The 18,085-nt window shown below is 36.0% G+C and overlaps 2 protein-coding genes across 9 annotated transcripts; one reads left to right on the top strand and one right to left on the bottom strand.

Moving 5' to 3' along the window:
• Window positions 1-1,440: 1,440 nt before the first annotated feature.
• On the bottom strand, window positions 1,441-8,295 carry kmt5b (lysine methyltransferase 5B). Of its 8 annotated transcripts, none has more exons than XM_087292629.1 (10): window positions 7,796-8,295; window positions 6,773-7,070; window positions 6,546-6,693; window positions 6,287-6,452; window positions 5,560-5,669; window positions 5,285-5,451; window positions 5,152-5,171; window positions 4,922-5,058; window positions 4,025-4,224; window positions 1,441-3,931 (listed from the first exon to the last, which is right to left on the bottom strand). In XM_087292629.1, the coding sequence occupies exons 2-10, from the start codon at window positions 6,924-6,926 to the stop codon at window positions 2,607-2,609; spliced, it is 2,427 nt and encodes an 808-aa protein (XP_087148755.1). In that variant the 5' UTR covers window positions 6,927-7,070; window positions 7,796-8,295; the 3' UTR covers window positions 1,441-2,606.
• Window positions 8,296-11,758: 3,463 nt separating this feature from the next.
• si:dkey-12e7.1 lies at window positions 11,759-15,631 on the top strand. Its single transcript, NM_001044713.2, is given in 2 exon segments — window positions 11,759-12,109; window positions 14,226-15,631. A coding segment is annotated over 1 exon segment (1,125 nt). The 5' UTR covers window positions 11,759-12,109; window positions 14,226-14,303; the 3' UTR covers window positions 15,429-15,631.
• Window positions 15,632-18,085: the final 2,454 nt, after the last annotated feature.

The following is an 18,085-nucleotide window of genomic DNA, read 5'->3' as shown; positions in this document are numbered from 1 at the left end:
TTGTTTTTTTTATATTATTTTAATGTTATCTAATGTTTGTAAATCTGTTTATATATGTGGTATTTTACATTTTATTTATATACTTATTTAGTGTATAATTATGTTTTCCTGATAATTTCTTGTGCGTATATATATATGTATCAATATTATGTGTAGCTATATTTTGTCTGACCTAAGATGAACTTGATATATAAATAAGTAATAATGAACATGTTTATGTTTTTTTTTTTGTAAAACATTGATTTTCACAAGTGATAAAGCCAAGGACAGACATGCAAAAAAAGTTAGGCTACATATATATTTTATATTATAAAGTTACTATTATTTGTTTAGTGCAGCCTCATTAAAAAATTACATTCCTTTTTTAACGAACACTTTTTGTTGGATTTATCAAATGCATAATTTAGTGGACAATGTGTAGTTTGTTCCATAAATTAAGCCTGGTTTACTCTTATCCTAAATTCTGATACCTAAAACTAAAGGGGCGTTTGTATTGCGGTTCAGACGTGTGCTTTCACACGTCTCTGCACCATGTGCAATTCCCGACTCCAGACAGTGGTCTTCTATGGTCACATGGCCATAACGGGAACGCAGCAGGAATGAACACAAAATCACGTGTGAACAACACTGTATGGCCGCCATTTGTTTGAAAATAACACGGCAAATGAAACAGTATTTTGCAATTTTATTAAATAGCCAAAAGATGTTGTAGAGAAAAAGAGTGATGAAAACCAATTAAAATCCCAGTAGCAAATTGTCTAGTTATGTGGGCGGTTTTAGGTGGACAGATGCAGATATACCCTGGATATTAATTCAGGGTACTGAGGTTATTGATGTCTGTATATAATAAACTATATTTGATTGTAACTTTACCTTGATTTGATTGTAATGTAATAAAGTGCACCTTTTGTAAAGCTGCTTTGAAACAGTAAGTATTGTTTATATATAAAAAAGTCCTATACAAATAAACTTGAATTGAATATTAGCTGTTTAAACCCATGAAAAAAGACACCTGGAAGGAAATGGGTTTGTAACGAGGGGGGCCTCTATAAAGTTTTAAAACCATTCCTAGCTCCTGAATCAGGTGTGTTAATGCATATAAAATGTTAAATGTGGTTCATGAAGGCCAGAATCGGAAACACTACTGAAAAAAAGCACAAATGAATGCCCAACTTTGCATGTGATTTTAAGAGAAAATATCTAGTCCTACACATTCCCCAGAGCATGCTTGTTGGTTTCCTTGTTATAAGCAAAACGCACACACACACACACACACACACACAAAAGTGTGTGTGTGTGTAATAATTAGATTAATGCATTCAGCTTGGATTTAATGGTACTCTCAAATCCAACACATCATCGCCATTAAGAACTGCAGGGTATGTAACCAAACAGCCTGAAACCACACGATACATCTAATAACGACATTAGACCAGAAAATATCTTGAAAATGATTTTTATAGTTTTCAAGTACTTAAAACAGTTAAATAAAAACAAGTCCCAGAATATACAGAGTGAACAGTATGCCCCCAGATTATGTATACATCCTACATTGTTACTGTCATGATGCTCTTAAGAGTCAGTTTGTAAGCTTGAGACCATAGGAGTTTTGTGATCGTTAGGATAAGAAGCTGATAACTTCTTTAAGCCCACAGACGGCAGACTTTTGACACTACAGAATGTAAAGTATGCAATGCAAATGAAAAGTGGAAAAAAAGTACAAATAATAATAGCCTAACATGGCAGCTGCCTACTTAGAGGATCAACAATGGAAACACAAACAACAGCTTTGAATACCTTAGCATTTTTTTTTCCATTTTTATAAGTTTTTTTTTAGGCAGAGCACAAAATGCACACAAAGCCACAGTCAATTTGATGTACTGAATACCACAATGACCATGACTCAGGAAAACAGATTCTTGATTGATGACGATTCAGCACAACTCATCTCTTGAGGACTTTTATCCGTAGGCACACTTCTTTATGGACTTCCAAGGTCACACAAAAAAGGTCTGACGTTCACAGAATAATAATTCAATCGTCCAATATCTTAATGGACCAGCACCAGGCCACCACAATGAGCACCATGGCCCTCCATGGCCAAAACATCTGACACATGATAAAAAGGATTTTGATACACAAAAAAAAGCGGAACGATTTGTATAAATTTGAGCTCCTTTACACGCCGTTTGTTCAACGATTCCCTTTAGCCAGATCAAGCTGAGGTGCAAGACATGTGATTCTTGTGCATGGGAACACGGTTGTTGAAATATGAAGTGTCAACCTTTAGAGGTGAAACCATGCATATGTTTCCCAAGTGGATTAACGTCTTGCAAACGAAAGCCAAGAGGTTTACGGAATAGAATGGTTAAGCTAGACAGAATGCTAACAAACATTTGCACGTTATCAGACGTGGATAGAATTCAGACATAACCTGTACACTTTCTACAATATTTATATTCATAGTGAGGAAACAATAAAGAAGTGCCATCACTAAAATGTAAAGAAAGATACTTTGCCATGATTTAATTGTACATTTGCATTTTCTATTTAAATTACATCTGTTCAAAATGAACATGATTGAGACAATGGATTATTTACACAGCTTATGCGTTGAGTCTGAGCGACTGATCTTCTCGCCGTCTGGAGGAAATGTCAATGTCTATGGAATCTTTGCCCACGATGAGGCGCAGGCGTTTTGCTGGTGGGAGCGGGATGAAATCATCCTCGTTATCAAAGTAGTCATCGTCGTCGTCCTCTGACGACATCGATTCCACTTCCATGTCCTGACCTACCTGAGCGGCTGCCTTGTGATCCAGGACGTCCGCAGCGTCTCGTTGCACGATGCCCAAGGTGACGTCCTCCGGGTAAGTGCGGTGCAAGCTGGCGGGGTCTTCCTCCCGCTTCAGCTGGATCTTGAGCTTGGTGGAGCTGCTGTGCGGTCCGTGGCTGAAGCCGTTGTTGAGTTTGGCTACGTACGAGCTGCTCCGGTCCTTCTCGTGCTCCTTGCTGAACTTGATGCTGATTTTGGAGGAGCTTGAGGAGCTGGCCTCTCTGGGCTCATTCTTGCTGCTGCTGCTGTCTCGACGCCGGCGTAGTGTTATCTTGGGGATGCCTGAGTTATTCTGCAGAATCAGCTGAGCGTCATAGCGTGTGATCTGTCGCTTCTTCTTGCCTTTCCCTCGACGGAGGGCCTTGCTGCTCTTAGAGGAGCCGTTGTAGTGCTGGTGGCGGTCTGGAAGGCCGAGCACCACCTTCCCACAGTCTGCTACATCTGCAGCCCGAACCGCGTGCCGCAGATCTGGAACGCCCTCCTGGACGAAGGACTCGCCGTAGGAGTCTTCCTGTTTTACTGTCCTTCTGCGTCGAGGACAAGTCCCTTTCTTGGGACAGCTGGAGTCCAAACTAGGAGTGCTCATCTGGTGCCCAGGTGTCACAGGAATGAACTCTCCAGGCTCTGACTTGAGGACAATGCTCGGGCTCGCCGGGTGGTTTGAAGCCTCTGTGCCTTCAGCCCCCTGAGCACCAAGAGAAGTCCTCGTGGACCTACGAGTTCTGTAAGGGCAAAGTGTGCTGTCCTTGCATGGGGAAGCACCCTTTGAAGAGCTCCGATTGTTTTCTGATGAACGCGCAACACTGCCTTTGCTTGCAGATCTACGTCTGTCTGTGTCTCGTCTAGAGGACTCTTTGAGATTTCCGCTAGCGCTCACTCGGCTAGAACCTTTCGTCCATAGGCCTCGACAGCGTCGTCTTCCTTTAGACAAAGTCTGTGTGGGCTTTGACTTAAGTCTCTTTGGTAAACTTGAAATATTCGCTTGACTTCGTTTAGAGGATGAGGTAGAAGAAGGAGTGCTTGACAGAGTTTGCCTTGTTACAGCCTTAGCTTCTCCGTGCTTTTTGACACAGGACTGTGAAGTTCTCTTACGTAATGCTGGAGAAACATGAAAGAAAGAGAAAAGAAATGATGAGCTTGAGCCGTAACAGTATTATTAGCATCAAACGTCTGGTATTACAGGTCTCTCACATGTTTGTACAGTGGTTGGTTCCTGAGAGTCTGCCTCTGCATTGGAACTGACAGACTGGCTGTCAGAGTTCCTGCAACTTTCCCCCAGCTTCTTCAGTCTGTTCAGACGCTTGTCTGTTTCTCTGAGGCCGTACTTGCTATTGATCACTGGAGCTTCAACAGGTAACCCTGGTTTCGATTTAAAAGCTCCAGTGCCACGCCTGAAACACAAATATTTCATTTAAAAATGTCATTTAATAGATGACTATTCGATCCAATTATGTGACAGTGTATAATAACAAATAGATTATATATTAAAATAAAGCAACAAGGTTATGCTTATAAACACTATTGCCAAATATATTTCATACAGGTTTGGTGGGGAAAAAAATGAAGAGACCACTTGAATTTTTATTTTCTATTGATTTATTATATTATTAGAATTTTCTTCCTAATTTTTTTATTTGTTAAAAAATGACAACTATTAATTTGATGGAAAAGCCCTTTTTTTTGGTCACAACCTATGACCACATAGGTTGACCACAAAAATTAGTGTTTTTTCATCAAATTATTATTATCTTAACTTACTAAATTCAAACACTGGCTAAAAATTAAAACATAAGGGTGTATAAAAACATGGCATTTTATTAGTATTAATATTATCATCATCATCATCATACACAAGAAAATGTTCTAATTGATAACATTTTTTATTTTGAAAAGGTATCAGTAGTGTAAAGAGTGCTGAATTTTACATATTCATATTTGCATATTAATTTCTACATCAAGCATATGCATGTCAAAACAAACCATTTCTTTGCATAATTATTTAAAAATATGATATGAATTGCTGTTTCTAATTCCCACCAACAACACAAAAAGAAACCCGAGAAACTAAAGGAATGCACCACATGATACCTTTCACAAGTATAGCATTCACAGAATTCATTGTTTTCTCCAAAGAATCCATCTCCATAGTAGCAGGAGATCTCTTCCCCTGGTTCAATGTCCCGTAGAACCTTTACACAGGCGGTATCTCGGCCTGTTGACACAAACTGGAACAAATGCCACACATCAGCAAAACTGTATTTTCCATTCCTCATTAACCTTCATTATTGAGAAAGCAGAGTCCAATCACATGTACTTACCTTGCAGTTTGGCCTGCAATCTGTAAGAAATTAAAATAATAATATTAATATTTTTATTATTAAGGACAACATATGATAATTGGGTATTTTTTATTGATCACATCATATTGATCAGAATCTAGAAGAGACAAACCGTGGTTAATAAAAGCTGCAGGTCCCAGCCAGAGCTGTGCGCAGTTTTTGCGTGTTGAGTACATGACACTGAAATCATTCTCTCCATGTCGAAGCAACATCCGCTCTTCACTGGGAGACAACTCAGCAATACAGCCCACAAGATGTTCGATTTTATCATTCCTTTTCCTGAAATGTGCAGATAAAAAGCATATGATGAAAACCAGCAGCAAATGAAGTTGACAATTTGACATATATATATATATATATATATATATATATATAGTGTTAACTCACCAATCTTTTGTTGCTACAATTTTGGCTCCATTTTGCTCAGATGAGTAGCGATTGCAAGAAAGGATCTCAAAGCCGCTGTCTGAAGCAAACATGCGAAGGTAAACAAACACCTGTCGAAATATGAAAGAGAAAAAAACTAATATTTATTGCTGATATTGCATTTTATAAATAAACATATAAAACAATATATAAATGAATATTAAAAATTGTAAATGTAAATAATTCTGACATTACATTTAAAATGTAAAACATTTATATTATTTAATGTTATAAGATCTATAATGCATTTATATTTTATTTTGTTCCAAGAAAATACCAATAAATATTTATATATTTAAAATGCTTTACTTTTAAAGTTGTTGCATTGTTACTTTAAATATAGTAAACGAGTAATTTTAATAGTAAATGTTAATACTAATTTTAATTGATTACATTTTTAATTTAACATTTTTTTTGGCTTTTGTTTTTTTAAATTGAATTTAACACAGCAAATGTGTATAAATAATACATTTATTTTAATTAAATATAAAATAATGGTAATATTAATAAAACATTAACATTAAAGTAATTATAGAAATTTTATAAATTATTAATCTTGCATTAAACAAACAAGCCTCCTTAATATGCAGTAATTTAGATGATATTTAAATTTTTGTAAACATATTTAACCCAGGAAAGGTAAAGAAAAATTTTAATTAAAGTTAAATATTCATTAGCTAAAATTTACATGTGCTTTGAAGAGCTTCTCCTGGGACTTGGTCTTGTTGAGAAAATGATGTCTGGTCCAGTCTCCAGATGTCAGAGCCTGAAAAGCTTTCTCCAGGTTGTCATGCTTCTTGAAAAGCTCAATGATCTCCCTCAGCTCCCTCTGCCGGCCTTTGATTGGTCGAAACCTTAAAAATATATGTATTAAAAATAAATAAATAAAAAGAAAAAAAACTCTTGTTAACTGTAAAATACCATTTTCAAATTCACCAAGCACAAACCTGGTGTTCATCTTGTGGGTCTGAAAGCCAAGGTATGGATCCAGGATCAGACTGGTGCTCAGATCATCATACTCGCACAACTCCTTGGCAGTCATTCCCGATGAAGGAACATGACGCCTTTCTGCCTCCGGGGGCGCCCCACCACAACCTGTTTGAACATTTGACATGAATAACTAATAGAAAAACTAACTACTGGTAAAATACAATAAATTGTTTTATCAACTTACGTCGACTGCATCTTCTGACACTCGGGGAGCCTTTGTTCTGGCGAAGATGGGATCTCTGTGTGTTTTGCAGCCTGGATTTGCTTACGGGCTGATTACTGGAGAACTTTCTGCCATGTCTCCTGCCATTCAGCACCATGTTCTTGGATTCTCCCATCTACTTCATACCAGCTGGCGGTATGGAGAAGGCGCATTGAGCTTCTGTGTGCTTGTGAGAAACCATTCAACAAGACGGCGACAGGTACAATGGGAATAAGGTCAGATCTGTCGTCTTTAATTGTTTCTTTAGATTTGACTTCACCTGTTCAAAAAAAAAAAACGTTGTTTAATGTACTTTTGATATGATTATATTGCCAATAATACTTCAACAACTTCAACACAAACAGTACAGGTTCATTTCATTACCAGCATGCCATGAACTATGAATTCACTTCAAATGTTTGAGATGATTACTTTTAAATTATTCTTAGGTGCATAGCGCCACCACGTGGCTACTTTTGGAAATAAGATAAGCTGCCCGGTTTTGCCCACAAACGTAGAAATTTCAATCGACATGGTGTTGGAAATGACGTCTCGAATAAACCAACATTTTCTAAAATTGATAGTATGCACAAATATCACAGATTTGTTACATTAATGCACTTCCCCGTAGTGGCTTAAACACTCCCATATTAGCGACGGTGCATTTAAATCCCCACACAAACCACATTAACACGCGGATTTAGGGTTACACATCAAATTATAGCTTTACTTAAACTGTAAGCAACGTTGATGTTTTAAAGTGCGAATCAACGAGTTATGTTGCGTTACATAAGGCTAACACCCTAAATTAGCAGTAAAAAGCACTTGATATATGCTAACTAGCTTAGCATCGAGCTAACAAAACAATGAGACTTGCCGAACCGGCAGAACATCGATTTCTAAAACAGAGTTCTAGGTAAATGTTCCAGCATCATAATAACTATTATAAGAGCATGTTGGTGCAGGATAAGTATTATTTCTGAGCACATTTTTATAGATACTGACATTAACCGAAAATAAAGAAGCATCACACCGGGCCTAATGTGCGGCTAACTGCGATTGCTAGGCGACACCCGGAACAGCCCTGTGCAAGAGTGAAGTCGGATACTGAATCGACGATCTAGCTTAAATACTCACGTTTTTCCTTCTGGCTCAAGCCGTATCCATCATCAAAGTCCAATGCAATTCCAAAAATGTCACATTGCCGGAAAACTGTTCGAAAATATTACATTAAAATTCAAGATGGCGGCCGTTTCCAGATCAACAGAGACGACAGGACAACCGAGCCGCCTCGGAAAGAAATAGACCCAAAATGTTTGAATTATAGGCCGTACTTTGACGCTCAATCCATCTTTTTAACTCCCAAAATGTCCGTATAATACCGTCGCGCAAAGAAAAGGCGGCTGGATGGTGATCGAGCGCTATAAACGCCTCGACAAACTCTAATGTATACAAAGACAGCGTTGTTGTTGTACCCCTTTAAATGTGCACTTGCGGCTCAGTGCGCTTGTGTTTCCGTAGAGCAGCAACAGCATCCCACCGCACCATCGCCTCGCACAAATTCACTCATTTTCTACTTTAGCTTTAATGTGGTATTATATTATATTATATTATATTATATTATATTATATTATATTATATTATATTATATTATATTATATTATATTATATTATATTTTATTATATTATATTATATTATACAAGAGTTATCTTATCTTTTGCTTTGAGTTGTAACGTTACATTATATGTAAACATATATGCATACTAATATTTTTTGAATTTTATGCAAATACTAACAACTATTTAGTAATTGAATATATATTTAATAAAGTCTATTGTGACAATAAAGTCTGTTGCTATAAAATGTTTTCACATACATTGAACAATGAAAATGATCTTTAGAAATTGATTTTTCAACATAATCTTGACCGATTTTAGTATTATTGTCACTAAAGAATGGTAAAGAAAATTTACAAGACAAAATAAACAAACATAAAAACTCAACAAGCAAAACCAAAGCTAAAATACCTTTAAGCATACACAGCCATGTCTGAATATATAATACATTAAAGAGTTTGTTCACTTAAATATAAAGAAATGTTGTTAATCTAATCACTCACATACTATACAAGATATCCTTATTTCTTCATTAGAATAGTAAATACGATTTTAAGCTGAAAGTGTGGTCCTTTCTCATTCATAAAATAAAAGTCTAATTAAACTTTGAGAATTTAAGAAAGAAAGAAAGAAAGTGACTCATGCAATACGCTGAAGTCTTGAGAAGTGAAGCAGTATTTCTGTGCAAGAAACAAAACATTATTTACAACATTATTACTTTTCATCCATGGTCATGGAAAACAATCCTGGGGGTATTTACAACTGTCTGGAGCATGAGCTTGCTGATGCAGACGGATCTATGTGTGGAGACAAACATGTGAGCTGGCAGCTTTAGATTTTTTTATGGTTGCAGCAACCCATGAGTTTGAGATCATCCATCATTATGTGACAAGAAGCAAAATCCAGACTCTAGGATGTTGTAAATACTGTTACAAATAACTTTTTCTTGACTGAGCCTTTCACTTTAGAAAACCTAAAAGTTTTATCGGGAGCAGTTATGCTACCTTTATTGGTTTTTCTGAATCTGTAACTGTTGGGAGCTGTTGATGACATTTATATCGGAATCAAAAAGTAATAAGAAACAAGAGATATCTGGAAAAAAAAAGAAAGAAACAGTCATATTTGAGGGTGAGTAAATGAACTTAAATCTATTTTAATTTTGTTGTGAAATATCCCTTTATTATAACTTGTGAGAGATGTTAAGTTATATGTTTTGATCCAGTACCTTCAAAAATATGCTAAATAATTTAATGTACGTTTTAATAAAACAAAAAGGAAAGCTACTCTTTGTGCATTTTCTTGTCAAGTAAACAGGCCTCACTTATAATTAAACACTATCAAGTTAAAGGAAAATAATAAGGTGCTATAATGTTTAATTAACATTTTCAGCCAGTGTCAGATATTTGTTACAAATAAGCAAATATATTGGGATTTGGGAGCTTCTAAACAGTTCCTGGTGATCACTGATCAGTAAACAAAATGTTTTAATCCTGATGTCTGCTACATCTGATGTTTTAATTCACTTCACACTACTGGTTTTTATAACTTCTTTCAAAATTCAAACTGAACAGAATGCATCTGAATTCTGAAGTCACATAGTCTCTTGAAGACTGACTTTGCAACTGCTAAAAGTATGTTTGTATAGTATGAATGTAATCTGGACAGGCAGTATTTATTATGTTGTCATTATTATGTAACATGCGGTTTCAGTTGCATCTCTTCACACAAATGCATTCAAACGCTGCGTCCAAAATTCCATACTTTTCAGCAAAATAGATGGGAAATGTTGAAAGGCAAGAATACATTCATAATAACGAACTTTTAAAAATGAATTTTAGTGGTACTAATTATTTATTCCAAATAAGTACCCATCTCAGGTGTGCATGATTTTGCCAAGTACAATGTAATCCTGGGCTAACATTTATGTTGATCATGAAACAACTTTTTTGTTCGAAAATGTAATCCATACTTAGTCCCTACCCCTAAACCCAATCATAATTTTCTAAATCAGAGGGAAATAATAGTATGACAATCACATAGAAGTGCATAAACCTAACTGTATGCTTAAAATTGACATAAATGGTAAATGGTATCCCTTAATTCTGATTGGCTGATTGAAATGTTGTTCCAGGATCAATATAGATGTTAATCCAGGAACATGTTGGTAAAAACAGGTTGGTGTTGTCTTTTGTCACTTACTTTTTTTTTTTGGCTAATATAGGGGGTTCTAAAATTTTGCACTCAACCAAAGTGCGGTATCAGAAACTACTAAACTGCATGTATGACAGTGGCAACAAAATAAATTGAGCTCTTTCATAATTTGATTAAAACTGTCATCTAAGAAAAAAAACACAAAGTATTTTATTTAGTTTCTGAAGAATGTTTATATTATACCAAACTTAACATGTTGTCACATGGAATTAATGGGATGATGTAACAGAACAACTGCTTAAAAAATGTTTAATGAATCTAAAAACATCGACGTTGCAAAATGTAAAACTCTATTAAAATGATCCATAATAATTATACATTGGCAAAAAATTAATAATGCAATGTAATTTGGTTTTATTTCTCAATTTCAACTTCTCAGAGTTAACTTTATTTTAAGTTCTGTAAAGAGATTATTGAATTTTTTACTATATGAACACTTTTTACTATATTTTACACCTTTTACTTTAAATTCATAATAAATCTGATGCTAATCATTGGAAATTCACTTTCATAAGAAAATAAATTAATGTTTTAATGCAAAAAAATGTAGGCCACTTGTGTATTTTATGTATTTTTTATGCAAGTTATACTTAATTTAAGGAAATGTAATAACACTATCGATGCATGTTAGACTTTTTTTCCCTGATGTAATGACTATAAGCTAGTAGGTTGAATATTAATGCAACTCTCAATATGTTTTGTAGCCTAACTTTGTTCTTTTTGTATATTTTATATCGTTTTCTTGCATGACAACAAATACAAGAATCGATTGGATCAAAAGAAATGTCAGACCTTCCATCACTAAATTACAATTAAATACTCGCTGTAAAACATCCCTCCGATTTGATTTCTTACTTAAAAGCTAAGTCAACGTGATATATTTGCCGAACAGAAAAGCAGTGATGGAAAAATGTGACCAAAACATTTGCCGCTAGATGCGGAAATAATGACAGCAGAAATTGAAAAGCATGTTGAGCCTGGCCTTGGATCAGTTTTTTCAAATATGAATCGTGGCTTGCCACAGACGGGAACATCAGCAGAACTGTTCCTGGATCAGCCGTAAACACCGGAGGCTGAAGCACGCACACTGATGATGTCATTCGCCGAGAACAACAACAGCCTCTCACAGGGACTCTCAGCTCAGCTTAGCAGCATAGTTTGCTCTAAAGTGCTGACCAATTCCCACTAAATACAGCGCTATTTTTTAATTAAGAGATCAATCAAAACATCACGCCAGTTTAAGTTAAATTACAGTACAGGGAAAACGTACATAAGATATTTTCTACGTGTCGCTAAAACATTATCAGGCCGCAGTGACAAGCTAACTATGCGTTACTAGCGGTCGGTGCAGCTATTTTGCATACAGTATTTGGTTTTAAAATAAATTACACGATAATTTTTGTCATCAGTGCACCGAAAACGGTAACATGCTAAGTTGACATTGAGGTTAATATCATCTTGACATCTCAGGAATCTCTTATAATGTTAAAGGTAAGTTATTGCTACTTTATTTTAAGCGTTTTTTATATTTAGTGTTGAGGTAAAGTTGTTCTTATATTTGTTCAGACTTTCTTCTTAATGATAACATTTCATAAAAGTATTGAATGCAAATTCTAAATAGCGAAATCATATTAGCAGCCAAATGACTATCAAAGAACAACATTGTTCACAGTCACATAAATAGTGCTAATGTTGTTTTGAAGTCAAACTTACAGCCGACTAGTCAAAGTACCATAGTAAACAGTATAGGGAGAATGTCATAAGTTGTCATTGAATGTGCAAATATAAAACCAACTTTACCTCAATATATTTAGTTTCTTAATTTAACATCAAATATAGAAGTCGCAGACTGATACAAGTGTTAATATAATGCATACATTTGATCAATATACTGTTGAGATGCTCTATGTTCTTGCATATGATACACAATGTGTTCATTATTAGAATGTTTGCTCCAATATGAATTGTTAACATTATTCAACACTTTTATGATTTGAATCTATTCAAATAAAATGTTGTTTTTTTTAGTTTACAAAGGGCTAAGGTCCTGTTTTCACAGGATTTTTAATCCGATAAATATTGGACAATACAGTGTGAAAAGGGTGTCTAAAAACATTTAATGAGTTCCAGAGGTTTTCACCTCGATTGCATTTTTAATGTGAACACTTGTGGTCCAGTGTTCAAACTGCCACAAATGACCAAGACATCCCCTCCTAACTCCAAAAAATTGCAAGTTTTTAGCAGTCCAGGGCTGCGTTCCCCAAAATCATCATAAACTTAGTTGACCACTTATATACAATATATAACAATCAAATTAGGATTATGATGCTTTTGAGAAATGCAGCTCTACACAGACCAATATAGTTCACGCATAATTTTACATTCACTCAATTTTACACATACTTTCACCTTTTAAATGAATGTTTTGCAGGTTCATTTTTAAATATTAAATATTGCGATATAAAGGGAAGCTGTTTGACCTCTTTTACAAGATGTAAGATCAGCCTTTGGTGTCTCCAGACTATGTCTGTAAAGTTTCAGCTCAAAATTTCCATCAGATTATTTATTATGGTCTTCAGAATATGCCAAATTTAGTGTCTGTGTATATTGTAACTGTTATTGTAGCCTGTGGCTTTAATGCAAATGAGCTGCTTCTCCCAGCCCAACATTAGTGGGCGTTACATCAGATAAACAGCAGTCGGTGATAGAGACAGACACGATTGAAGCTGAAATACAGCTCATTAATCAAAAATGCCAAATAACTTTATTTCATATATTTGTGGAGTTTATTCAAGCCTTTCTAAAATGATGAGGCTCACACAAATGCTGTTTGCAGTTCACACACACACACACACACATGCACATATTAGCGTTTACTGACACCAAACAGCCATAGTGATTATAGCGGTTAAGAATTAGATAGCGTTTTGTCTATTACTGTCTATTATAAATGCTCTGTTTTAAAAAACGTTTTAAACATAAAAAGCTTATAAAAATCACAGAGCATTGGAACAGACTTTTTAATCGCAGTTTATTTGCAAAAAAAAAAAAAATGTTCTGTGGACATGTGTATACATGTTATTATAGAAACATGGCACCTGTCAATCAATTCAGTGGGTGGGGAAAATCTCACTCCTACATCACGTTGCATTGGGCCTCAAAATCACTGGATCCAAAAATCCTATTTTAATGTCAAGAAATAAAAAAAAAAACATTTGTTGGGTTTATGTTACTCCAATTTGACAGTGGACACTATACATACAAACAGTTCTGTCCAAACAGCTTTCAAAATATGATTTTTATCATAGGTGCCCTTTAAAATAAAATCACATTTGCACACCCCTTGAAAACACATCCTAATATCAGGTGAAAAGAGAAATATCTTGCAGGTTAAAAAACGTGTAGATGACCAGTGTTTTAATACTGTGCTTGTTGAGTTGCACATTAACAAAAGCTTTCATTTATGAACAAAATGATTTCATTAAAACACTTGTCATGGTTGCATAAACTGAATGAATGATTTGTTTCCCCAATTCAATTGGATCAGCTGTAACAGTGTTGGAGTTAACCAAGAGCACATTATAAATGATGTTTTGTTTCCCACAAGCTGCAGGCAAACATCTCTATGTGAGAGAGCGGGACAAAAAAAGGATGATCTCGAAGATTTAACCAAGCACTGACAAACATGCCTCAGCGGAAGAGAGCCCTCGTTCCTGTTAATACGAGGAGAAGGGCTAAAGCAGACGATGATTACTTCCCTTTCAACTCCCTGCCGGTGGAATGTCAGCTCCACGTGCTCTCGTTCCTCAGCGAGGTGGACAAATGTAACTCTGCCCTGGTGTGCTCGAGCTGGAGTTGCTTAGTGCGTTCTGGAAAGCTCTGGAGAGTTGCGGACTACTCTCGCCGTGGGGTGTTTCATTTGGGCCAAGAGGGTCTGCTCGTATCCAACCGCGAGTTTGAGCGCTGGAAATCTTGGGTTCACCATTACACCCATCATCTTATATCCCGTGGTGCTAGTTTGCTCACTCTCAAGGCCAGTTTCGATCTAGGCGACCAGTGCAATAAATGGGGCGAACTTCTGTCACATCTTCTAGAGAACGTGCATTGTCGGGATCTCAGTCATTTAGACCTGAACTGGACGTTTACGCTCCTGGAGCCCCTTGACCTTCGCGTCCACACCAGTTCTAGTTCTCACCAAGACAACATCACCAAGATGGACCAGGTCAATAACTTCCAGATCCTCCTGGCCAGACTCGTCCACAGCTGTCCCAGGATCACCAAAATGCGCTTGCACTTCGACTGGTCCGAAACATCAGTTGCGCTCATCACTCAGTTTCAACACCTTCGTATATTAGAGCTCAAGTACTTTTGGGTGTTCAAAGGAGTCAGTCCGAACACACTCCAGACGGTGACCAAGTCTCTCCCCAATCTGAAGTCCCTAACGCTGCATGTTCTTGTACCACTTCGAAATTTAGGCATCTCGTACACTCTCGAATCCCTTTCACTCGAGTTTTTAGATGTGTCGCCTAGTCGAGGGTTGGTTTTTTCAAGACTTAACCTTCCAGCGCTACGAGAGCTGCGGGCTAAAAAGATTGTTCGGGGCATTACTCTGGACCGGCGGACTCGACTGCGCATACAGAGCCGTTGGCCCTGCTTGTATCAGGTCTTACGTGAAGGGACCCCCAAACTTCAAGCTCTTAACAATGAAAGACTACTTCCGAACTGGAAGGAGCAAAGCTACAGGGAGCTGACGTCAATCCTCCAGCAGTCCTGCTACTGTCTTCAGCATTTAGACAGTTGGCTTTGGTGAAGCTTAGACTGAAGTAATGAAAGGCTCCAAATGATGGCCTGAAGGGACACGGATGCTTCCTGAAGAAAAACATTTGATGGACCACAAAAACACACATTTCTGATCCTCTCTAATTACAAATAGCTGTAATTGAATTATACATCAGCCCTTTGCTTGCATATAATTGGATTAAATTTCAATACACATTCGTTTCCTTAGCCGTGCAGTGAGTTTTGGCTCATTTTGTGCTGCGGAGGTTTACATTCCTGGCCGAAGTGTGTTCATTTTTTAGGAGCTTATAGGTGAATTCAGGAAAATTGTTCTATTGTGCAAATTGGAGGATAAAGCGGATTGCAGAAGCAGAGTGTGGGTCATTTTGACAAGAGCTCTTTATTCCTTTAAACATTTCAGCTCTTGTGTGTATCGGTTGGACGTATTAAAAAGAAAAAGAGGTTTTGCCTTATTTATGTGTTTTTGTCCCCCAAATATGTTTTATTTCAGTTTTCAGCAAACTGTTACCAAACCGTGGACATTCCTGATAATCTGTAGCAAACTTTTAAACTTACTTTCATGAACTGGAATTGAATTAGAAGGAGTTTTATTATTTTTCAACCTTTAGGCTTGAGTATTTTAAGGATTTTCACATATGTGGGAATGTATTTTGTTGCATGTGTGTATCCACATTTAGAGCTGATCATTAACAGTTAAACAGTTGTGACTTCACACAAAATTATAATTATGTCATCATTTATTCTAGTGCATTTAAACCTTTGAGTTTCTTTCTTTTGTTTAACACTTTTCAAGTATTCTATATTTGAAGAGTGCTGAAGAAGTACCATGGAAGCTAATGTTTTATAACAGATTATGAGCTAGTCAGGAAATGATGGCAGAATTTAAATTTTTGGTTGAATTAACCCTTTAAATTTAGGGCCTTTTTAAGTAAATAACTCGCACTGCTAGGAAATCCTTTAAATTATGAGACATCAGCTGATAAATGAATAAGCATACACAAGCATCAATGTAAATCTACCTTTAAAACAGTGTGCCTTTAATGATAGCTTTTTTATTTTATGAAATGACTATATTGCCTGAAAAACAATAGTCTTAATCTTTTGTGAATTTATCATGTGCATATGAGTTATTTTGTTCTGTTATGTTTCTTAGCTATTCCTTTCCTTGTAAACAACTTGATGGATGAAAAGTGATTTGTGTGCAGTTCCTCATGCTTGTCCACATGATGGCAACAAACCATTTTATTTTCTAGCTGTGTTGATTTTTTCTGCCACCCTTAAAACAACAGTCTGCAGTGGTGCTGTGATGAAATAATATTAAAAAAAAGATAAAAATTGTTGAGAAATACATTGGTGCGGTGATTAATGAATTCTGTGCACTGGCTGGAATTGATACAGCTACAATAAACTGAATTGATTTTACTAAATTACCTGTGCTGGTTTGCTTTCTTTTTGAAATGCAGTTCCTACAGGTTAAGCTTCATAAGTAAACAAATGGTTCTTTGCTGCTTTCAGATCCTGCCCATCAGTGTTAATATGGAAATGTTATATATGAAATAATCATTTAAAATCAAAGTAAGCAGTATATTTGAATTATACTTAATTTTAATTATTTTGATTTATATATAAATATGTATATAAAAAATAATATAATTTAGTATTAAGCTAAGATGTTAGAAAAAAGGGTCACAATAAAGGTATAAAAACTATTTTACAAATATTTATTTCTACTCATTCTCTAAGAAAGGAAATTGGCTTGCCTGTTTGTTAATATTTATGATATATGCTATACTACAAAATATTTTGTTAGTAAAATAAATAAAACAGCATTTAATTCCAACATTATGTTTCAATTTTAAGATTTACATTTCCAACACCACTTATATTTCAATCAAGTTGTATTGTGATAAGTAAAACAAAAATGTTTGGTTTAATTATTAAACAATAATATTTTCAGCTAGCTTTGCGACTCTCGCATGGTCACCCACTGAAGCTAAGCAGGGCTGCACCTGGTCAGTACCTGGAAGGGAAACCACATTGGAAAAACCTAGATTGCTGCTGAAAGGGATGTTGGTGAGACCAGCAGAGGGCTCTCAACCTGCAGTCTGTGGGGGTCCTACTGCCCCAGTATATTAATGGGGACTCTATAGAGGAATTACCAACCTACATCACACATGACGTCACATGGGTTCTCTGCGCATACCGATTGCAAAAAAAGACCGGTTGCAATTCTGTGGTAGGATGCCAAAATCAAACGTCCAAAAAAAAAAAAACTTCAATTTTACCAGACACCACACTGCTTTTATAATGCCAACCGCAGATGTCTTTGGCTAACAGCCATTAAGAGCTGGAGTGAGAACCTAATTAAAAATGCTTGACTCTGCAGTTCTCATTTTATATCTGGTAAGTTCACGCTATGCTGAATAAATACATTACTCATGTTTGATTGCAGTAATGTATGATTTCAGCAAAAACAGGTAAATATGGTTAATTAAACTGCGGACACTGAATGCTTAGAATGAAATGTGAAAATGTAAGTTTACATACCCTGCCGTACAGGTGCACTTCACTGTCAGAATGCAGTTGTTTTGCTTGATAATGATTACCCAGGCCTTGTACAGTTCTGTCTTGTCTCTGGCTAGGCAGAACCTCGGTTTTTTAACACAG

Source organism: Danio rerio, chromosome 18 (assembly GCF_052040795.2).
Source record: "Danio rerio strain M-AB ecotype USA chromosome 18, GRCz13ab, whole genome shotgun sequence".
Taxonomy (NCBI): Eukaryota; Metazoa; Chordata; class Actinopteri; order Cypriniformes; family Danionidae; genus Danio; species Danio rerio.
Note: the sequence above shows the minus strand (reverse complement) of the source record. Positions and strands in the feature narration are given on the sequence as shown.

Coding starts and splice junctions, on each gene's coding strand:
- kmt5b (XM_087292627.1), bottom strand. CDS start 6,926: ATGGGAGAATCCAAGAACATGGTGCTGAATGGCAGGAGACATGGCAGA. Junction 5,452..5,559: donor ATTGTAGCAACAAAAGATTG/GTGAGTTAACAC, acceptor TGCACATTTCAG/GAAAAGGAATGATAAAATCG. Junction 4,225..4,921: donor GAATGCTATACTTGTGAAAG/GTATCATGTGGT, acceptor TTTGTGTTTCAG/GCGTGGCACTGGAGCTTTTA.